We start from the raw sequence: 23,211 nt of genomic DNA on the forward strand, positions 1-23,211 counted from the left end.
GTCTATAGAAATATACATGATATGTCACAGGGCATTGAGAGCTACAAGGGATGGTGAAGTGCAAGTGACAAGAAGTTACGGCCACAACAAACAAATGAGGCCATTGGTAAACTGTAGTTTTAGAACATGGAAATCACCCTCTCCTAAAAGCAGTGTGCAGAGTGTTCATTTAGACTCCCAAGCAGGTATGGGGTGTTCCTGCAGGGATCCCCAGAGAACGTGGATAGTAAAGTTTCTGCAGAGAAGCTGGCCGTGGTGGTGTCCCAAGCACCACCCCCCACCTCACCCCACCCCCACCACCCCGCCACCATCGTGGCTCCTCTTGTGTTGATGGGAGAGATGGTTTGTCCTGGGAATGCTTCTCCGGTTACAACTTTGTGATTTCTGGTTTCAAGAGCATGGGGAAGTCATCCCAGTGCATGAGCCAGCCCATCCATAAGCTGGGCTCTGATAAGGTGGACACACAGTGCATGGTTCTGAGTTCACTTTATGGGTGGGTACGAGGATGGTCGGATGCATGGTGGGTGGGTGGACAAACAGAAGGAGATAGAATCAAACACTGTGCTAATCCCATTCTTCCCTCACAGCTAAGAGGAAGTTTGTGTTTATGAAGGGCACCTTATGTGCCTCCTCCCACCCGGTGTGTGTGTTCACACCACAGAGCTGGAAGGACACTTTTCACAGGGGCTGGTGCATTTTTTTTCCTCTCAGAAGCGAAGCCAGGTGGTAGTGGCTAAGTCGCACAGGACGGGCCATTGGAGAAGAGTGAGCAGACCCCATGTCACCATAGGGCTGAGTGCAGAGTGCATGGCCACCACAAAGACACATGGGGGTCCTTGCAGCTGGTGGTGGGGGCGGTGCTGAGGTTCGCAGGGGCTCCTCACCTGTCTAAGCTCAGAAGGGAGTTGCTGCCGTGCCCTCCACAGTTTTTCTTAAGCACGCAGAGGTCTGTCTTGTGAGAACAGCATGCTTGTTTGGAGTTACTGTTCCCACAGGGAGAGTCAAAGCGAAGGGATGCTGTTTGCATGGGGGACATCCCCCCCCCATAGAGATGTGCATGAGAACAGGATGGGATGGTAGGATTCTTTGTCATTTATTTATTTGACTACATGTCTTTTATTTATTTTAAATAATTTATTTGGCTGCATCTGGTGTTAGTTGCAGCACGCAGACTCTCTAGTTGTGGTGAGTGGGCTCAGTAGTTGCAGCGTCTGGGCTCTCCAGTTACAGCACTTGGGCTCTGGAGCATGTGGAATCTTAGATCCCCAACATGGGATGGAAACCTTGTCTCTGGCATTGCAAGGCAGATTCTTGCAGGGCTGTCCCTGGTTGGGAAGTTTCTTGATTCCCTTTCTCCTGCCCAACAGGATGCTTGGCCTCCCCACCACCGATAGAAATGGATCAGAGGCCAGACAAGAGATTTAGGCGAGACTTTATTGGGGCCCCTGCTGCAGCAGAGAGAGCAGGAACAAACAACAGGCTCCCTTGCTTGCTTGCTTCCCAATGTGGGTGGGGTGGGGGGAGGTGGTTCCTTATATGGGGTGAGGGTCAGGGTGTGTTCAGGGTCAGGCTGGAGGGGTGGCTTAGGTGGTCCTCCCGCCCCTTTGGTGGTGTTGAGTGCAGGGGGCATGTGCAGTCCCCTGCTTCTGTTCCAGGCTCTTCAGAAGTGGCAGCTGGGTTTTTAGTCTTTTTGTATCTTGTCTGGAATTTCCCCCAACTGTGCATGCATGCAGTTACTTTTAGTCCCATACACTTTCTCTGTATTTTATTGCTGGAGGAGAGGTTTGTGCAGGTACAAGCACCTCAGTGAAGGGCCCCAGGCCTCTGCCTGTCTCATTTCCGAGGAATTTTGGAGAACTAAGTGGCTTCTCAATTGTTAAAACTATGGCAGAAGTGAAATAGGAGATGTAACCTGTGTTTTGGCATGGGGGTGGGTGGGTAGGGGGATTCACTCTTTTCTAGTGTCTAAATTGTAAACCTTTTAAAGGTATTCAACTCAACTGTTCCACCCTTCCTTTCAGAATTACTAACTGTGCACCTGCTGAGTGTGACCCTGTGTCCAGGAACGCAGAGATGCCCACCTGGTGGTCCTCTGGCCCGTGGCCCCAGCAGGGCCAGACATGGGGCCTGGCTGTGAGGCTGCAGGAGACAGCTGGGCAGGACTTGGGGTGGGCCCCAGCTAGCTCCTCTTTGGCATCTGTGGTGATGGGCTTGTGCCGTGTGGGTGGGTTCCAGGCACTGCGTTCACTCTGGGTCTGCGGGCAGGGGCTCCCGGTGATCAGTTGTGGCCTCGAAGAAGAGGGGAGGAACTCCCACAGGCAGTGCCAGTTAACTTTTTTCAAATTAAAAATCCTTTTTATGCAGAGCTTCTTAATCAGCTCCTGGCAGAGCTGCTGTGGGAGCATCCTGCCAACAGAGGAGGAGAGAAAAGGTAAACAGCCGCGCATTCCAGTGCCCACAAGGCCCACGTGATTGCGATTGTTTCCCACAGTTCTCATTAAATATTTAGCCCCAGGGAGAGCATATAGACAATGGAACCAATGACAAATTCAGAATCGCCAACTGAAACGCCTCCGTTTAAATCAGTCTAGTTTTAATGCAAACCAAATCAATTAGCTGTCAGTCTGACTAATATTTACTCTACCAAGTCATTGTAATGAAATATCAGGTAAAATTAGCTATTTACAGAGATGTTTAGTGTTATCTTTTCCTGCAGTGCACTAGGATGCTTTCCCAAATTAGCGAAGTGTTTTGTGACACCTTCGCAATCAGAGAGTTGTGTAATTAATATTAAAAAAAGGAAAAGATGATTTAATACTATCCAGCGTCATTGGAATGCAGTTGCCATCGTGTTTGAATGACCAAACTGGAGATGAATGTTATAGGGCTTAGGATAAAGTTCAATCGAATGCAGACGGTATTTTATTTTAATTAGCTCCAGTCCCTATTGTATACAATTGCTTTGATAAGTGATGGAATTTAAAGCTCACCCCTACTTCGCCTAAAAGCTGATACAGCGTACATTTGTTAAACAGAACCGAACAGAACACCAGCGGGAGGGAAGATTGAAGACTTCAGTCACATGCACGCACATTCTTTAGGCATCTCTGCCCTGACCCTGTACCAGCGTCGTGCAGTTGTTGTCCCTAATCACCTTTACTTGGTGTTTTAAACCGCCTTTGAAAAGGGTCATTTTGCTCGAAGAGCCTGGTGGGCCAGCCCTCTCTCTTCTTGGGAGAACAGCCAGCCTGCTCTCCGGGTGCGGTATCAGTCGCTGGGTTTCTCCAAAGGGCTGTCATTTAAGCCAACTGAAAGCATTTGTTTTTAACTTGTTCTTTCGCCAAGAGTCTGGAGCAGGGTGGATGTTACAGAAGCACCAGCCAATAGCTGTAAGGGCTCCCAAATGTTTTAAAAATTACTTGTTCTGACTAGGTTCCAAGCTGGCTGATAGTTGGATGTTGAGTCTTCCAAGCCTTACATTTTAGAGTGGTGACTCTGGCTCAGCCCTCCCACTGTGTGCTCAGCCAGATCAATGACGGAAATGGAAGGATAAAGATGTTGTCAGGGGCCCTCAGTGGCTCCTCATGGAGTGGTGGGAGGCTTCGGGTTGACTCTCTGCTCCAGCCCTTCAGCGCCTGGGAGCTGGGAAGTGATTTCCAGGGCCAGGGTGGGCATGCTATTTGTGGGACAGGACTTTGCCCCAGAGCTTCATCAGCTTCAGGTTCTCCTCCAGCAGTGATGCAACACTGAAGCTGATCTTTCCATTAACCACAGAGGGACTTTTATCTGAGTTTTGTGTGCTAGAGCCACTGGGTGTGCAAACAAACAGAAAGTTCCTGGCAAATACCAGCATGTGGACAGGAAGTGGCTGCATTGATTTGGGGGTTGATGAACTGTGGGATGGGATGGGTTGGACTGGGGAGTGGGGTGGACTGCCACACACAGCCCGATGGGTCCGCCCATGTCGGGTGGGGAGGCCTTCAGCTGTCTGCACACTTCAGCACAACCCCGCTGGGTCTAGTGGACTCTGGCTGCTATGAACTGGCAAACAGAATTTTCAAATAGGCTTTAAAAGATGGTGCTCTATGATTTCACCAGCAGGCTCACACTTCCACTTATATGCTTCAAAAAGTCCCACAGTCCCACTTACATGCCTCCAAGAGTCCTACAGTCACCGTGTCCCAAAGCTAAGTAATGTTCCAACCACAGCTCTGTCTCAGAGAGAAGCTGCGCCTCCCCCACTCTCGTTCCTCCACCTGGGCAGCCCCGTCCTGGCCTTGTCCTGCATCCCCACCTGCACCCCTACCCCAGCCCTGTCCTCTGTTGCCTGGATGCCGCACAGCCCCTTTCACTGGCCAGCTGTGGGCATCCTTGCCCAGCCCTTGTTGTGGTGCTGCCGCCCCGGGACATCCTGCCCAGGCCCCCTGGTCTGGCCTCCCTGCAGCCAGGCTGGGCTTTGTGATCCTCATCGGATGACATCTTCACTTCCTCCACCAGCCTGTGCATACACTGCCTCCCCTGGTGTCTCCTCAGTCTCAGCCTGTGCGCCCTCCCACTGGGAGCTGGCTCAGGGCGCTGCTCTAAGTGGTGGGAGGTCCGCACTCTGGGTCTGTGAGGTCCCTGGGACTCCTGGAGCGGAGGGGTCCAGGCTGTCTAGATATTGTCCCGGCACGAAAGCCACAGGGCCAGAGCTCATCCGGCCACGTTTGGAGCTGCCCACTGCTGCAGGGCACGCGCTGTCTTACTGGGCTTGGGAACCCACGGGCATCCTCCTCCCTGGGGTTCCCAGCACTGCGAGCCCATCCAGAGCAGCAGACAGACCCTCAGCCCTAGGTCCTGCTCTTGTTCCTGTAAATCTGTTTCCAGCCGCCCCAGAAACTGCCAGGACCAAGGGCCCAAGCTCGGCAGAGTTTGTGGGAGTGAAGAGGGAATCTTCGTTTGCTGGGAATCTGTTAGTGACCAGGACTGGCACAGGGCTGCTGGGAACTGCAGGTCATTCCCAGGAGGCCTGGGATTCCAGGCCCAGGAGCTGCAGAGAGGTGCGGGGAGAGATGGCTGGGTTCAGATGCAAGTAGCCCGTGCTGTGCCTGGGCGGTTGGGGGTTGGGGAGGGTGAGTCACGTTCTCAGGGCCTGGCCACCCTCACTTGCTTTCACTCCCAAGTCCGACAGGCCACCCGGTGAATAGCAGATGGACCCTCAGTGTTTACTGAAGCAGATGTCAATTTTCACAGGGTAGGTTCACATAGCAAGTTGTATCTGTTACTGTTTTCTCATAGACTTCTTTTTATGTGATGACTTTTTTTTTTAACAAGAGTAACTTTACATATTATCCTATTTTTGTCTAATTTATGTTCCCTTGTGGTGGTGGCAATGAGGGAAAAAGGGAACCTTCTTCATGCTGCACAGAGGTTGTGATACTGACCCTGAGGTGAGGGTGGAAATTTCTTGATGAGCTTATGTCAGCTGAGACTGGCCTGCGGTCAGCCCTGGATGTGAGTTCTGGTGCCCAGACTGGCCCAGCACGGGGAGTGAGGAATCCAGACCCCCCCCATAGTCCATCACCCAGGGATGTTCGAGAAAGGTGTTTCTGGGTCCCCAGGCCTGTGGCTCTGAGGGAGAAATACCCACCAGGATGCTCGGGTCTGGCAGCATCCCCACTGCCCAGTGATCCTGAGTCCCTGTCATTCGACTGCCGAATGCCCAACTTCAGAAGTACCTTGTGGTCTTGGTTAAATTGTGACAAAAGCCCTAAAGAGGGCTTTAATTGACCAGACGGCAGAAGCACTGACGTGGGCCGGCTGGGCACCCCTGTCTGGCTGGTGATTCTGGAGTCAGCGCTCCAGCCCCCTGTCCATTTTGTGATCCTCAGGGCACAGGGCAGGTGGGGAGAGCTTCCCCTTTCCTTTCAGGAAAGGGAGAACTCATATAATCAAGGACCCTGACCTCCTGAGTCCGGTCTTGTCTCCTGCATTTGCAGGTGGGTGGTGCCGGCTCATACCAGCGATGAGCGGACACCTCTGGGCCCCTGTCCTTCAACTTTGACAGGGAGGATTTGAGAGGTGGCCTGTGCTCTGGCAAGCTGAAGGAGTAGAGATGTGCCTGGGTCCCCAGTGGCCTCTGTCCTGTGGGGGGATTAGGGGGGCGGGGAGTTGCGTCTAGGCTGCATTAGATCAGCTTTGAATTTTCTGGTTTGACTTCCTTCTCTTCTGTCTCTTCTACTGCCCAGGCTCTTGGGTTCACATAGCAGCCTGGCATCTCCTCCCCACCCCACATGGTACCTCAGAGGGCTCAGGTGTCTCCCTGAGACTCTCTTTAAGGAGGCTGGTGCCCTCTGCCCCAGGAGGTCAGCTGGCGGGGGGGTGTCAGTCCTCTGTCTCCGATCACTCTCCACCTCTGCAAGCTGGCCTCTGTGCTTCTTCTTAACTGTGCCAGAATCACAGGCCTCTTGGAAAGGCTGATGAAGGCTGTGGACACCGTTTCTCTCAGAGGAGGAAAGACACCCAAGCTCACATCTACACGGCTCTACACACAGCTTCTGGGGCTCCTGGGACTTGAGCCTGCCCCTCCACCCTCCAGGGACCCTGGATGCTGGGCAGGAAGCCCCCACTTGGCAACTGCTCATTTCCTACACATGCAATCCATGGCCTGTCCTCAGAAAAGGAGCACGTCACACACTAAGGTGATGTGCTCTGGTCAGGGAGCGTGGTTTCCTTTCTGTGGGTCCTCATGCCATGAGTTCACATCTCACTGCTTCTCAGCTGGTAGAAAGCTGGCCCAGCACGTGCTGCAACAGGTGTGTGGAGCACTCAGGATTGATGGGACTTGGGATGTGAGCATCCAGGCCTTCACACGCAGGGGCCCCAGACAGGCTGATCTGACCCTCACTACACAGGCTGGAGGCTGAGGCGCAGACGACAGGGTCACAGGTTTACTTTCCCAGCGTGCCTGCCGCTCGCCTCTCTCCTGGAAGAGGCCTTCGGATCTGGGCCCCAGACACTTGGAGTCTGGCCTCTCGTGACTTCCAGAGACTTGCCCTGGTCTGCAGGCATGGCTGGCTCTGTCACAACACACAGGAGAGGGAGTCTCCATCCTTCCCCGGTAACAGAAGGATGCATCCCTCACTTCGAGGACACCAAGGTGGGGAGAGAGGGGAAGGCGGACCAGAACTGTCTCTCTTGCTGTGCATGAACACGGGACCTGAATAGAACTCCATGTCACAGGCTGAGCGTGGGGGCTGTGAGGAGGCAGGCAGCTTGATTCAGTTCCTGCTCTTCCCCTTGAGTTGGTGGAGGTCTGGGAGAGTGGTCACAAGGGTCTCAGAGAAGGGCTGTTGTCCTTCATTCTTTCTCTGAGCAGAGCCCCCAGGGCCCCTTCTTGGCCCCACCAGCTCCTGGTGATGGCTCAGAGCTTCCCTAGCAGGCAGGGCCTGTGGGTGGTGGAGGGCAGTAAGCAGAGCACAGGTGTGCAGTGGCTTTGGGTGGAGTGCAAGGGCTATTCTTGCTCTGGTGGCATTCTTTCATGGGACAAAGTTTCAGAACAGCCCCTTGTCACTTGTTGCACCCGGGACGACCTGCTGGCTGCCTTCTGGCCCAGCAGCCCAAGGGAAGAGGGTGTGGGCCTCCTGCCCACACAACACTTGGGCACGGCATGGCCTGATAACTCACAGTTTTCAAGGCCGTTCTAGGGTCCTGCTCATTTACATGACCTCTTTCTCAGCATCTTTTAAGTTTACCTCCTCTCAAGTGCAGAGTGACATTTAGCGGATGCCAGATTTTAACTTGACTTCTTAAGAAGAGAGCTGGAGGAGGTGTTGTCTCCCAAAGTACGCACTGCTCTTCACCTCATCTTGAGAAGATGGTAAAGTCTCATGATGAAAATGTTTAACAGGAAACATGCAGAAAATGGATAAAAGAAAAAGTCAGAGTGATGTTTCAGCTTCAAAATATGACTGAAGAAATGAAAATGCTTTACACGGGTTATAAAGGCTTGCCCAGACAAGATAACCTGTGCTGAGCTGGGCTCAAATGCGGCAAACCCAAAGCACCAGTCTTCTGCACAGAGTCCACACTGCTCCCCTGGTGGTCATGGAGACCCAGTCGCGCGCTCTGCTCCACAGTGGTTTCGAAAGTCTGTCTATGGCTATATTTGAATCTAAAGCTTATTCATTTAATGTCTTTCCTTCATTCAGAGAGCATTTAGTGAACTCCTACTGTATGCCTCACATCGCCTGGCACACACAAGTACAGTGGTGAGCGAAATGCAGCCCTGGCTTCACATAGGCCAGTGGGGAGCAGAGGGTGGTCATAAAGACCTGGACATGTCCAGCCAGAGCTGTGGGCGGTGCTGGACAAGCCAGATCAGGGGAGCCCCAGCCCCAGAAGACATGCTTCCCTTTTCAGCATCAGGGGTCATTTTGCCATTTAAGGAAGACAGAGGACAAGGACCCTGTTACAGGCTGAGAGCTGGAGAGACTCGCATGACCAAGGCACATCCTTCCCTCCTGGGGAGCAGGGTGGTGGCTCCTGAAGAGTCTGTGTCCACGTCCTCCATGTCAGCAGTGTCACTGCACAGACACGCTCAGGGCACAGGAGCCTGGTGGCCCACCCCGGCTGGCCCAGGTATCAGGGCACGGTTCCCTGGTGAGGATGGTAGAGAGGAACACAGTGAAGAGGCACCCACTATGCAACCAGGCCTGCGGGCTGGAGGCCAGGCCAGAGGGGCCCTGGGCAGGGGTCAGACTGTGCCAGGTGTCAGTCATGGAGCAGGGACCCTCCCAGAGTCATGTGACCTCCAGATGCTGGGGGCATGGCAGCCACGATGAGCTGTGGGTGATGGGGTCCTGACGCCTTTAGGAGACTCTTGTGTTGGAGAGGATCCCTGCTTTGTCCTGACTTGGGGGGTTGAGGGGAGACAGTGGGTTTTAGTGCCACTGATTTAGGAGAATCAGGCAGTGAGAGGGCCCTGGGTGAGCGGGCAGGAACCACTTTTGGGGCAGCTTTAGTTTGAGAGGACAGCAGGGGCAGGTGTCCAGGGCCCAGTGATGCGCAGGGAAGGGCGGTTAGGGTGGGGGCTCCAGCCAGAGCTGGTAGCAGTGGGCACCCTGGGATGGCCCCTCTGTTTTGGTGAAGTCCCCACGCCAGCGCCCCTGCTACAGCCCTCAGCCCCTCCTCTGGGGGCTCCAGGTCTGATGTTAGGTAGGACAGCCTCATGAATTCTCAGACATGTAACACCTCAGCCCTGATCAAGGCTGTGATCCCAGGATGGCCATAGCAAGTGACCACCAACTGGGGGCTTCAGACACCAGAAGCATATTGTCTCAGAGCTCCAGAGCTATGGTACTGGCAGATGTGGTCCCGCTGGGGGGTCCTGCCTTGCCACCTGCAGCTCCTGGCAGGTCAAGGTGCTCCTGGAGCTGTTTTCTTCCCAAGGCCTCACTTTCCTCGGTCTTAGTCTCCCCTGCCTGTCCCTTGTCAGGATGCTTGTCGTGGGATTCAGGGCACAACCAGATAATCCAGCATGACCTCGTCTTCAGAGCCTTAGCTGATTACAGTTGCAGAGACCCTCTTCCTGAATCAGGCCACGTTCCCCCCATTCTGGGTGAGTGAAAGCACCTTTGGGAGGCCGCAATCAACTCCCTGTGAAACCTAATGAGAGTTATGGAGAGCCAGCAGGAACTTTCTTGTCTCTTCCTTCCTTCACGGACCTGAAGGTTTTTCAGAGCGATCAGTCCTCTTCCTAAGAAGGCTGGGGCCCCACCCAACAGCTCAGCTCTCACCCTGCACACAATTGCCACATATGTATCTTAATGTGACCCAGGCCGCGGATCTGCAGTCTTCCCTGAGTATATACCCTTGGCCTTGACAGGTAGCCAGAGTGCACCACAGTCTCTCCTGCCATCTTCACCAAAAGGTCTGAGCACCTAGAAGTTCTGAGGGCCCTAGTGAGCCAACCAGAAGTGAAACTGCCATGTAAAATGGGCAGGCTGCCAGCAGAACAGGACAACGTTCCCTGTGCTCCGGCCTCTCGGGGCAGGAAGAGCTCACGATCAGCCCCGACCCAGCCCGACTCGCCATCATCACCAGCTCACCGCCTGTGTTCCTTCCTCTTCAGTGGTTTGGGAAAAGTTTCAGAAGGCTCCCCTTATAGTTGGTAAAGAATCCACCTGCAATGCAGGAGACCCTGGTTCGATTTCTGGATCAGGAAGATCCACTGGAGAAGGGATAGGTTACCCACTCCAGTATTCTTGGGCTTCCCTTGTGGCTCAGCTGGTAAACAATCCACCCAAAATGCAGGAGACCTGGGTTCAATCCCTTGGTTGGGAAGATCCCCTGGAGAAGAGAAAGGCTACCCACTCCAGCATTCTGGCCTGGAGAATTCCAGGGACTGTATAGGAGAATTCCTATACAGTCCATGGGGTCACAAAGAGTCGGACATGACTGAGGGACTTTCACTTCAGAAGGATGTGTGTTATCTCTTAAGTGTTTGCTAGAACTCACCTGTGAAGCCATCTGGTCCTGGACCTTCAGATGTTGGGAGTTTTTTCATCATGGTTTCAGTCTCAGCAACTGTGGCTGGTCTGCTCTGGCTCGTTTCCGAGCTCTGCGCAGGAATTGGTTCCACAGACGACATGTCCTTAGGGTCCTGAACTGTGTGTTCTTTTGTCATGAACAGCCTTACTGTTCACGATGAGGTGCCCCTTGGGAAAGCCACAGTTTCAGGCACTTGGCTGGGGATCACCGGCACCCCTGACCCTCCTGGAAAGGTCCACTGGCTCTGGGTTCCAGCCTGAGGGGCCCCTGAAGCAGAGCTCTGTGTCTGAGTGGAGGTGTATGTATGTGTGTGTGGCGGGGGGGGAGGGGCTGGTCTTGGGTGGGAATCAGTGGTGTTTACACTCATGCTCATGACCAGAACCAGCAGTGGACACACTGGAGACAGTGCAGCATTATTGAGCAGGCCACTGAGTAAGGGGCCATGGGGCCATGCTCCCCAGAGACACAAGGGCCAGTCTGGAAAATGGCAGGAGGATGGAATGCAGGAACCCTCTGCCCTTTCCTGGAGCTGGGTGAGAAGCAGGGCTGTGGCTGGGGCCTGGAGAAGGGAGATGCGGGTTGGCCCTGACCAGGTGACCATGGGCTGAGTCAGCCTCTGTGCCTGGCATCTGGGAGTTCGTGTGTGCAGGCCTGGCGAGTGATTTGTTGTATCCAGGTCCATTGGCCTGACAGTGCCTGACAGCTGTCAGTGTCCTGCAGTGACCTGTCCCGGGGGAGAAAGCTGCCCCAGACCATGCCATAGGGACAGCCCCCAGCTGTCACCTCCACCCAAATTATGTGTCAACTGGGTTCTTAGCCAGAGTGCAGCAGCCACTGAGACCAGGAGCCCTTACTGTCTTATCCCACAGGGGGATTGTTCTGTGACTGGTGACACTGTGCCCTCCATCACCTGCCTGATTTTCAGGAGCCACCCAGTTGGCCTTGGGAGAGGAAGGTCCCCCTCCTCTGTGATGGAAAGTGCAGCCTGGTGGGTAGTGAGTTGGCCGAGCTGGTGGGCCCAGAGCATCCCATCCCAGGAGCTTGAGCTGTCTGTGGGGTACGACCACTGTACTTACAGCACGCAGCCCAGCCAATTAGGGCATAGGGTCTTAGGCATTTTATACCGAGTTAAAGCTTCCTGGTTCAGGTAGTAATACTTTGGGAAGTCTCACAATGCCTTAAGAGGGTGTTATGAGCAGAATATTTCACTGTGCAATTTTACTTGCCATGCCCATGTCTCCTGCATCTCCTGAATTGGAATGTAGGTTCTTTACCGCTAAACCTTCCCTGGTGACATTTGCTTCTGAGCATGTTGTCCTTGGAGATCAGGGTCACCCTTAACTGTGGGGCTGTTGCACTCTCCTCGCTCAGATGCCTGTGGGGAGGTCAAAGCTGAGGTCTGAGGGGAGCTGCTTGGCCCTTGACCTTTGTGCCTCCATCCCCCTGGGGTCGCCAGCCTTGGCCTAACCTCCAAGTCACCCAGCCCCCCATGCCCAAGGCTCCATCCTTGTCTTCCTCCCCTACTTTCCCTGCCCTTGGCCACCTGTCTGCCTCACTCTGGGCTGCCTAGTGGGAGTCCTCGACTGGAGCACCAACTTCTGAGAGCAGGGCTGGGTGTCCCCATTCTGCCCACTGCAGCCCCTGTGCAGAAGTGAGTCCCAGTGGCAGGAGAATGGGATTGGGAACCCATAGCAGCTGGACTGAGAAAACGTTTAGGTTCAGGGCATGGGAGTTCCAGCTCCCTTATCTTTTAAAAGTGAAAAAAAAAACACCTCTTCCACTTTGAAACACACACACACAAACACACACGTGATGACGATACATCCTTGTGCCAGTCACTGATGGCACACTTTATATGCCATCCTTCCTTGTGGTGCCACAGTGATGCCCATTGCACAGGTGATATGAGCAAATTGAGGCCAGGGAGGCTCCCTGCTCGAAGTCACTCCACTGGTGAGTTTGGGCCCAGATTTGAATCCAAGCAGCCAGGCTCCAAGATTCCTGCTCTTAAGTAACATTTATCTTGCCTCTGAAGCTTTTTTCCCTTGGTTGTGACAGCAGGTCATGCCGATTGAAAGAAGTTTATAAAACCCTGAAAATAATTTTAAAATCTTGAACAAACAGTAAAATCTTAAATGAACGCCATCCAGAAATTGATATCGGTATTTTGCTGTGTGCCTCCCTAGGTTTTCTCTGCATGTCTGGTACCAGGTCTGCAGTAGTTGCTGTGCTTCCATTATAGGGATCATCATAATTAACCGTGTCCTCCCGATAAACCATTTGACACCTTTTATGCCTCTGCACTCTCCATTCCTGACATGTATTTCCTTTTAACTAGGGACAAGGGTCACCAGAATACTGGCCATTTCACAAGGTCTCCTTTAGCAGGATGATTTTCCTACTGTTGCATAAGAGCGGTCCTCTTCCCTTCCATGTAGACTGGTTTTCATCTTTGAAATATGGTTGCTCTGAAGTGAAAATGTCTCCTTGGAATTAACCATCCGAGGCATCTGATAGACCTAGATGTTCATGGAGAAGGATGCCTGGAACACCTGCAAAGCGGCCTTGTGGAACCAGGACATGGCTGCTGAAACAGAGAGTAACTGCATTTCTCCCCTGCTAGGTGAAATGGATCCAGCAACAGGAAGTTAAACGGCGGGTGAAGAGACAGGTGCGAAACGACCCGCAGGCACTTTATTTCAACGATCCCATCTGGTCCAACATGTGGTACATGGTAAGTAGGCCATGGGCCTCTGTCCCCGCCCTGTGTTTCTGAGATGGGTCAGCTCCAGACAGACGGACTTCTTTTGCATGTAGAACCCCTATTTCAGTGCTGTCAGGCACATGCTCTCTTGTGAATCTTTCATTATGTGAGGGTCAGGGTGAAGGGCCCCCGGAGCAGGGGAGGGTGGGCGGCACCTTGAGCCATGGATGGAGCCCCTGAAGGGCGGGAACACCAGGGAGAGCCATGGGGACATGGCCTGGCTGGGGAAGGAGGGCCTTCCGTGTACACGTGGCCAGGTCAGGGCGGGAGAGCGATGCAGCCCTCCTCGATGACTCTTGCTAGGACCAGGAGGAGGAATGGAGGTCCTACCCTGTCCTCCCACTAGCACCACAGCACCTCTGTTGGGCTGGCAGGTCTGTGTCAGGCGTGTCTGTGCTGGGGGCTTTGTGTCTCGTGTGCCTGCAGCACTGTGGTGACAAGAACAGCCGCTGCCGGTCAGAAATGAACGTCCAGGCGGCATGGAAGCGGGGCTACACGGGAAAGAACGTGGTGGTCACCATCCTGGATGACGGCATAGAGAGAAACCACCCAGACCTGGCCCCGAACTACGTAAGTGGAGTCTTGGCGCTGGCTCCCTGAGACGCTCACCTGCGCTGGTCATTACCTGAGACGACGTACAGCATAACCTGCTTAAGCCCCGCCGCCCTGCCCCATTATGTTACAGTACGGAAACCGAGCTGGCAGTGCTGGTGAGCCCAGCTGCCCAGAGCCAGGGGTGTTTGAGAGGGTTCCCGGGCGCTGCTGGGGCCCTGAGGGGCTCAAATGTGTGTGCTTGGGTGTGTGTGTGTGGGGTGTCCCCTCTGCACACATGTCTGTGTGCCTGTTTACCTTCAGATCGGCGTGTGTGGGGGTTGTGTGTGTGTGTGTGATGGTTGTGTGTAGGGACCCTCTGCCTGTTACTCCTCCAATGGTGCAGAGAAAAGAACCTGGCACGTGGTAACTTTTGAGAACTGCCTTCGAGATTCTAAGGCACTTGGGTGCCTCGGTTACATCAGTCATCTCATGTTGGTTGGGTAGATGGTTATGCACCCTTAACGATGTCAGTTTTTTAATTTTATCTTCTTAAAACATTTATTAAAGTAAAGTTGATTTATAATGTATTAATTTTTGCTGTCTGGCAAAGTGACTCAGCTATATATGTGTAAAACATCTTTTCTGTTACGGTTTATCACAGGATATTCAATATAGTTCCCTGTGCTGTGTAGTAGGACCTTGTTATTTATCTACCCTATATATACTAGTTTGCGAAGGATGACAGTTTTGAAGTCAACAATCAGGAGAGCTTTTACAACATGTCTTAAAGGAAGATAGGAGATTATACAGATAATATATAAAGCAAAAACATACATATTAAAAATATAAGATGAAGGGAATTATGAGGCATAGCTAATGCATGGATGAACCGTGAAGACAGTACCTGGGTCACGAAACGACACACACTGATTGTTACTGAAATCACAAGTCTGTGTGCCCAACACACAGTGAGGCCCATCATATACTAAACATTAGACTTTGGCGCAGAGAAAAGTTTATTATAGGTTCATACAAGCAGATGGGTGGCTCATGCCCTAAGAACCCCAAAGTTACTGAAAGCTTTCAGCGAGGCCCTTTAAAAGCAAAAGGTGAGGGAGGGCCAAGGTTGGTTGTTGCAGACTTCTGTGTGTCAGATCCTTTGTTCCTGAGGTCAGGTGGTCAGGTAATGGTGTTCCTGTAAATCTCTACCAGATGAATGTTATTCTCTGTCCTGTCAAGAAAGCAAGGTCCCAAGGCACAGCTTTCACCCTTCAAGGTCCCAGTCCTGGCTCAGAGGAGACAGGTCTCAGTTGGCAACTCCCTCAGGGCCATGAGGGAGCCAGGCATCCAACCCACTGATCCTCAGGCTGCTTAGGCTGCCCAAATGGGGAGACCAGGTCCCACAGACTGTGACCCAAACAGATGGGCACTGCTAGTTAGGTCGCAGAGACAGGGATGGGGGAGAGGTTCACGGCTGCTTCAAGGCCTGGGGTAAAGTTAGTGGGTGGCCTTGGCAAGGGCTCTGAGGGCCATAGTCTCCAGTCTGCTTCCTGGGCCTCCAGCTCACTGAAGGCTGGGTAAGCTGCAGGGCCTCCAGGAGAAGGCCTGAATCTGCCTCTTACCTCACTCTCCACCTGATGACCACCACGCCACTGACCCTTGACTCAGTCACTGCCACAGTGGTTCCTTGGTGTCAGGTGCTAGTGGTCAGGGCCCACTGTAGCACTGACCAATAGCTGAGCAGCACAAATAATGGTCACTCATTGACAGTCGGCTGCTTGTGGGGCCGGGCCCATTGAGGCACCAGAGTAGTGGCTGAGGAGCCCTGTTGCCTAGTAACAGGGAGCAGAGTAATGGCTGCCTGCTAATCCTTCTCTGTTACATGATCTCATGTAGGTGAGGTCCCTGGAGTAGTTGCATTCATAGAGATGGAAAGCAGACGGTGGCTGCCAGGGGCTCAGGAGGGAGGATTAGGAGTTAGTGTTTAAGAGGTGCAGAGTTTTGCAAGATGAATCCTGTGGATGGATGGTGCTGGCAGCCACACAACTTGTGGATGTACTTAGCACCATTGAGCTGTAAAAATGGTTAGGGTGGTAAATTTTATGTGTATTCACCACATAATTATATATATGTATAATTGTTGTTACAGTAAGAGAGTGCCCGGCTTGTTTCTGTTTGCAGTCGAGGCCTAAAACCAGTTATAAACAGAGTTGTGATACACTGGGCCACTTCTCTTTGGTCACCAAGGTTTCATTTTTTAGGATTCCTACGCGAGCTATGATGTCAATGGCAACGATTACGATCCGTCTCCGCGGTACGATGCCAGCAATGAGAATAAGTACGTCCTGGGTCACCTGCCTGACCCCTACCTGCTTCCTTCTCTGTTGCTGTCCCCACAGATGGTGGAGCCAGCTCACATGGGGACCCTAGGCTGGAGATGGGCCGGGGGCAGCTCTCTGCCTCCTGGTGGGGTCTGGGGCTGACCACCAGGAGCAAACCCCACACCACCTTCCAGGCTCGCAGGCTCAGTGGGTTTGGCCCCTTCCTGTGGGCTGTCACTCTGCTGGTCAGCTGCAGTGGGTGTTGGGCCAGCATTATTCCTGTTTGCAACATTGTCGGAATATCTCATGGTCTGCACAGCCAGCTTTGTCCAGATCACAATGTGTTCTCTCAGACCACTCAGTCAGCACCCAAGCCTTCTTGACCCTGTCTTTGACCTCACAAGGGCAGTGGTGGAGGCCCAAGTGATGCTGGGGCTGGCTGTGTGGCTCTGTGCAAGTGGGGTGACCTTGCTGAGTCTCGGTGTCTTAGAGATGCCTTGTGTCCTGATGCTTCCTCCTCCGAGGGCTGGGCGCGGTGGTGAGATGATGGGTGAGGGACACACCGTTACTGTTCGGTCATTGAGACTTGTGATAGGGGGAGTGGGGGTGGTCTGGAGAGACTGGGGGACTTGGCACCATTGGTAGCAGCCCTGGGGGTGATGTCTAGTTTCCCAAACCTGCCTGGGCGCTCCTGTCCAGTGTCCGGCCAGACCTTCCTCCATCAGCTGGCCCTGTGCATTGGCTCTTCCCCTTCTTCCAAACGTGTTTAGAGGATGGTGGAAGCCCTTTCTTTCTTTCCCCTGCCGACACGAGGCCTTCAAGGTGTGTCCTCCTCAGCGTTCCCTATTTCAGTCCATTTGATGCTGAGGTTGGAGTCCCAGTGCCCCAACGGAGCCCCGCAGGAAGGCTCAGCCAGTGGAGGCAGTTAGTGGGCTGGCCGCAGTGCTCCCAGCACCTGTGACGGCCTGGCCTCACCTCCCAGGTGCCCTACCCACTCCATGGCCACCACGCTGGGGCTGCAGGGGTGCAGCGGGCAGGGAGGGACCACCCAGATGCGGCGTGGTGAGTCCCGAGTGGGACCCTGGGCCCATGACTCAGGGACAGCCCCAGCTGCAGGCACACATGGTCCAGAGTGTGGACGGAGGGAGGGCTGCCCCGGGGGCTGACCCTTGGGCTCAGGACTGGCTTTAAAGGTGGTTTTGATTCCAAATCAGTGATTCTCACCTCTGAAGGGCCTTCTCAGAGATGTGCCTGCTGTAGGTGGCAGAGTGGGGTCATTACTGAGGAGAGTGCTGACCTCAGGTCACCTCTTCCTATTCCACCTACTGCTGTTGAGTGTTCCGTGTCCAGCCGTCCTCCTTGCCCTCTGCTGGAATGGCTGTGGAGAGGTGTGTGGGGGGAGGGGTCTGCCCAGGGTGAGCACAGGGTAGGGAGAGGGCTCAGGGGACAGAACCTAAGCCTTTGTTTGTTCTTATTTCATCTCTGCAGCCAGGCCAGCATCTGCACTGTGCTGTTAGTCAGGGGGACGCAGAGCCTGGGGGTGGGATGAGGAGGCCGTGGGTGCCCAGCAGAGCCCAAATCTGATACAGGTGCATCACATCTGCAGGGCAGCCTGTGGGGCACATGGATGGCCCAGCATTGATGGGGAGAAATGGGGGACGGCCTCAGTGTCCCCCAGCTTAGGGACAATGGCTCTTCTCACAGGAGGGTCCTGCCACGGGGGTGCACGGATGGCCCAGCAGTTATGGGGAGGATTGAGGGAGGACCTCAGCGTCCCCAGCTTAGGGTCCTGATTGCCTTCTCTCCTTCCCGCAGACATGGCACTCGCTGTGCAGGAGAAGTCGCCGCCTCCGCCAACAACTCCTACTGCATTGTAGGGGTTGCATACAATGCCAAGATTGGAGGTGAGGCTCAAGTGCACTGCCGAGGGGCTCAGGCTGTCCTGGGTGCAGGGTGCAGTCCCCTGCAGGTCTGGGCAGCTGCACTCCCCATGGCATTAGACCGAGTCGGATCCTGGGCCTCACCTCACACTGCCTGGGGCCTGTAAAGCCTCCATGGGTGCTAGTGTCTGGCCCCTGAGTCACCGCTGTCAAGCTGACTGCTCCGTGAAGCCGCTGGGTCCTGCTGCTGGCCTTCCCAGGCTTGCCAATCACTCTCCCAGCAGAATTTATGGTTTTCACCTGAGAGGAAGCCTAACCTTGGCCCCAACTCTTGCTGTAGCCTCCTGGCCCACTGTACCTGCCCCTCAGCTTTAGCCAGAGAACATTTGTCACAGTGACCCGCAGACTTGCCTGGTCTCCCCTGTTTGTCTTGGTGGACTTGTAGCATTCACATCACCCCAAAAGCCTCCCTGCCTCCCTTTTGGGTCAGTCCTCCCATGGCTTACAGTTGCCCATGCCCAAATGTGCTTCCGTGGAGGCTCTCGAAGCTGGATGCTCCCGCCTTGTTCTCCAGGGGGTCAGCCTTCCAGGGCCCTGTAGGGAACACTACCTGACCCAGGATATCTCTGGCTCTGTTGTTTATTTTCTCCATTGGAGAGTCAGGCTTCTCTTGTCAGCATGGGGCTTTAAGAGCAGAGAGTCACGCAACTTCCTCTCGCCTCCCCCGCCCAAGCCTGGCAGTTGGTCATTTCAGAATGGCAGAGGGTCATTCAGCATGTCCTCTGCAGTGTCTTGTAGGTGCATGCGGCTGAACTGGCACTGAGCAGGTGTGTGCCAGGCCTGAACGGTCCCCAACCATCCACTTGGCCTCAGGGCACTGAGTGCTCACCTGTGACTCTGGCCCTCAATTTGAAAGTGCTCATGTGCACGCCAGTGGCTGTGCTGGGTGCCTCCTTCCCATGGCATGGCCTTCTCGGCTGCTTTTCCTTTATGAAGGGGCCGTAGCTCCTTCAGCTCTGTGATGAGCAGTGAAGGGTGGGGAGGTTGGGCCAGGGGTTCTATGGGTCACTCAGTCCTTGGGGAGTTTCTTGAGTTTTGAGAAAAGGCTCCCCAGTTTTCAGTTACTGAGGACTCTCCACCTGCCCTGTCCCTGGAAACCTTTGAAGTGGCTGGGACTTGTCAGTCTGTGATATCATTAGCCACCAAGAGCATGTCCTGCAGAGAACACATCAGAGGACTGTCACCTGATCTCACTCCATCATGGACAGTTCTTTTATGTTGAGATGTGTAAGGTCTCCCTGGAGCCTTTGATGAGTGAAGACCCATGAAAATTCTCCCTGACTGATCTGGGTACCAGTTGAATTCCCACCACCCACTGCCTCTGTGTCCTGGGACAATGGGTGTAAACTCTCTGTGAACATGGGTGGGGTTGCCATGGAGAATGGGTGGGGGTATTGGCATTGACCCAGGGAACCTATGACAGCCGCGTCTCCAGAGCTGCTGCACACGGCATCAGCCTCTCCACCCTCTTCCTGACCCTCCCTCCAAGCCCACCTGGACAGGCAGCCTTCAGGCACCCTAACACAACCTCCCTCTCCACGTGCTGGCACAAAGCAGGGAACTTCTCTGAGACATTCTGATGTTTCCATGAGCTCTACCTTTTTATATCTTTTCTGTTTCTAAAGTTGTTCAAGAGATTAAAGTGTATATCCTAACTTAATTCCAATCTACATGGAGTTAATATTATACAACTTCATGTATAATATATGAACCTAAAACATTACTTGAGTTCACACTTAGTTTCACCTTTTATGCTGTTGTTTTTATGTTTTCATATTTTATAAACCCACTGTTTATTCTTGCTGTAAACAGTTGGCTTGTGAAAAGAAGTATACTTACCTACATGTTTACCCTTCCATATTTTCTAGCTTCAGATTCCTTCTGTCTGGTTTCAGTTTTTCTCCAGCCTGAGAATTTCTTTTACTGCTGTAGTATTTCTTGAAGTGTAGGTATGCTGGTGAGAAATCATCTCAGCTTTTATCTGAATTTCATCTTCTTTGAAAGAAGTTTTGGTGAATCCTGGGGTGACACGGTTCTCTCTCAGCCCTTTAAAGATGCTCTTCCATTGTCATTGGTATTCATTGTTTCTGATGATGAGTTGGTTGTCATCCTTATTGTTGTTCCTCTGTATGTAATGTGAGTTGTTTCTTTGGCTACTTTTATTTAGCCACCTCATGCGAAGAGTTGACTCACTGGAAAAGACTCTGATGCTGGGAGGGATTGGGGGCAGGAGGAGAAGGGGACGACAGAGGATGAGATGGCTGGATGGCATCACTGACTCGATGGACGTGAGTCTGAGTGAACTCCTGGAGTTGGTGATGGACAGGGAGACCTGGCGTGCTGTGATTCATGGGGTCGCAAAGAGTCGGACACAACTGAGTGACTGAACTGAACTGAACTGAACTGAAATATTTAGTAAATATTTCATTATTTACTTTTATTTATTTAGTATTTTTTCCTCTCTATGCTTTGTCTATGATGACTCTGATGGCCCTTGGTGTAATTTCTTTCATAGTTATCCACCTTGGGATTTGCTATGCTTCTTAGTGGGTTGTTTGTTTATTCTTTCTTTTTCTAAATGAAGTTTGGAAAAATTTCTGTCAATGTTTCTTTAAATATTTTTTGCAGTCCTGTTTTCTCTCTCTTCTCTTTGGGCACCAGTTATAGCTGTTACATTGCTTGATATATCTCACAGGTTAAAGCTGTATTCATTTTTTAAATCTTTTTTTTTTTCGTGTGTGCTTCAGATTTGATAATTTCTTTCGCACTATTTTCTTCAAGTTCACCAATCCTCTCTTTTGTTGTGTTCAATCCATTGTTATTTCCACCCAATGATTTTTTTCCTACTCAAATTTCTTTCCTACTCAAATATTGTGCTTTTCTGTTCTTTGATGTCCATGTGGCTATTTTTCACTATTTCCAAATCTTTTCTGACATTCTCTTTCTCATCATCCATTATACTTATATTTTATTTTGGATTATTTAAAATATTTATGAGTTTTTTTTTACAGTCTTTTGTACTGATTCCAATAGCTTGGTCATATATGATATGTTTCTATTTTTTAAATTGAAGTGTAGTTGATTTACAGTGTTTCAGGTGGACATCAAAGTGGTTCATGTATATAATATATATACATATATCTTCAGATTTTTTCCATTATAGATTATTACAAAATATTGAAGATAGTGTTGTATAGTAGGTCCTTGTTATTTATCTGTTTCATATATAATATGTATCTGTTATTCCCAAATTTAGGTCAAACAAAAACAAGTATATGATATCACTTTATGTGGAGTTTATAAAACAGTGATACGCTTGAACTTACTTGCAAAACAGAAACAGACTCACAGACAGCCACAGACAAGCTTCTGGTTACCAAAGGGAAATGAGGGATAAACTGGGAATGTGGGTATGTTTCTAATCATTGATTTTTCTTTTTATAGTGTGCAACATACTCCTGTTTCTTTGCACATGTCTAGTAATTTTTTATTGTACACTGGACATTGTTCCATTATATTGTAGGGACTCTTGATTCTGTTATCCCTGAATACAATTGAGTGTTGTTCTTGCTGTCAGTTCAATTTTTCATTTTGTAATGACTCATCTGTTCTGATTTGCCCTTCGCCTTAGAGGAAATCCTTTAGCTCAAGAACAGTCTTTACTCTTAGATGTTGTTCAGTCGCTAAGGATAGTGTGACTCTTTTAGTATTTCATTGGAAACACTGAAGCGTTTAACCAGCATGTCTAAGTTGGCAAGGTTCAAGCTCCAAGTTGACCGCAGTGCCCCTGCAGTGGCAGCCCGCTGGAGTATCTGCTCACTCATTCAGCCTCCCCCTATTCCTCTCTACCTGGGCTTCTTAGAGACTTGCCCAGATGTGCTCCATGCAGGGCTTAGCTGAATATCTGAGGGAAGTTTATGTATGTCTTCTTCTCTAGCTCTCTGCTTTCTAGGATTTCTCTCAATTTCCAGCTTCTCTAACAGTTCCAGACTCAATCCCACAGCTCCCCAGCAGAATAAGATTGCATTTTCCTGATTGAGTTCTAGCTTCTCTGTATTAAAAGACATGAGGAGTGCCCTCAGAGGAAAAATGTTATGAACCTGCATCATACCTGGTATGGTTGCTCTTTTAAGAACTGAATCACCTGCTTCTGCCTTCTGGTTGCTTTCCAATGCCCTTAAAAAGTTTTTGTTTTCTTAAGTCTTTAGTCCAGAGTTTATAATTATTATTTTTAAAAGAGTTAGTGTAATAGAAAGGCTACTCTGCCTTTATTGGAACTAACACTTGTAGTTTCTATTTCTTTACCAAATAGATGGTGTATGTTCTGGTGGCTCAGATGGTAAAGAATCCACCTGCAATGCAGGAGACCTGGGTTCAATCCCTGGGTTGGGAATATTCCTGGAGGAGGGCATGGCAACACATTCCAGTATTATTGCCTGGAGAATCCCCATGAACAGAGGAGCTTGGCAGGCTCCATGGGGTCACAAAGAGTCAGACACGACTGAGTGACTAAGCACAACACAGCACATTGCTGCATGGTAGTTACTCCAGCAAACATTTGTGATCTAGCACAGACAGTGGATTAACTAAGTGATTCCAGCTGAGGGTCATTCATGAGGTTGGCTGTGATTGTCATCTGAGGGCTTGCTGGTGGCTGGAGTATCCACTTTCAGGACAGGTCACTTATTTGGTTGTTGGCTAGAGTCCTCCATCCCCTCCTGACCGTTGGCAGGAGGCCTAGCTTCCTCTTCATGTGTACTCTCCGTGGGGTTACCAGAGTGCCTGTGGCATGGTACCTAGCTTCTCTCACTGCAGGTGATTCAGAGAACCAGCAGGAAGCAGCAGTGCTTTTTATGGTATGGTCTTAGAAGTCACACACAGTCAGTTCAGTCACACTCTGTTCTTTAGAAATGATCCTAACATATACTCAAGAGGAGAGACATTAGGCTGCATCTGTTGAATGAAAAAGTGTCAAAGAATTGTGGATATGGTTTAAAATCACTACAGATGGGCTCCTAAAAGTGTACTATATATTTATACAAATGGAGTAATTTTTTTCTACCAACTTTCTTTGTAGAATTGCATGTTTCTTACATGTTTTATCACAGGAAAATAAATGGAA

General features: G+C 51.4%; 1 protein-coding gene across 4 annotated transcripts in view; it reads left to right on the forward strand.

The window, feature by feature from the left end:
* The window catches only part of PCSK6 (proprotein convertase subtilisin/kexin type 6), a 211,276-nt gene that overhangs the window by 91,220 nt on the left and 96,845 nt on the right, over positions 1–23,211 (forward strand). For all 4 annotated transcript variants that reach the window (XM_059879305.1, XM_024982014.2, XM_024982015.2 and 1 more), the window contains 4 exons: positions 13,154–13,264; positions 13,721–13,864; positions 16,090–16,166; positions 17,965–18,053. In XM_059879305.1, coding sequence (XP_059735288.1) covers positions 13,154–13,264; positions 13,721–13,864; positions 16,090–16,166; positions 17,965–18,053 — 421 coding nt within the window. The remainder of the gene's footprint in view (positions 1–13,153; positions 13,265–13,720; positions 13,865–16,089; positions 16,167–17,964; positions 18,054–23,211) is intronic.

The sequence above is a fragment of the Bos taurus genome, chromosome 21, assembly GCF_002263795.3.
Source record: "Bos taurus isolate L1 Dominette 01449 registration number 42190680 breed Hereford chromosome 21, ARS-UCD2.0, whole genome shotgun sequence".
Classification (NCBI taxonomy): domain Eukaryota; kingdom Metazoa; phylum Chordata; class Mammalia; order Artiodactyla; family Bovidae; genus Bos; species Bos taurus.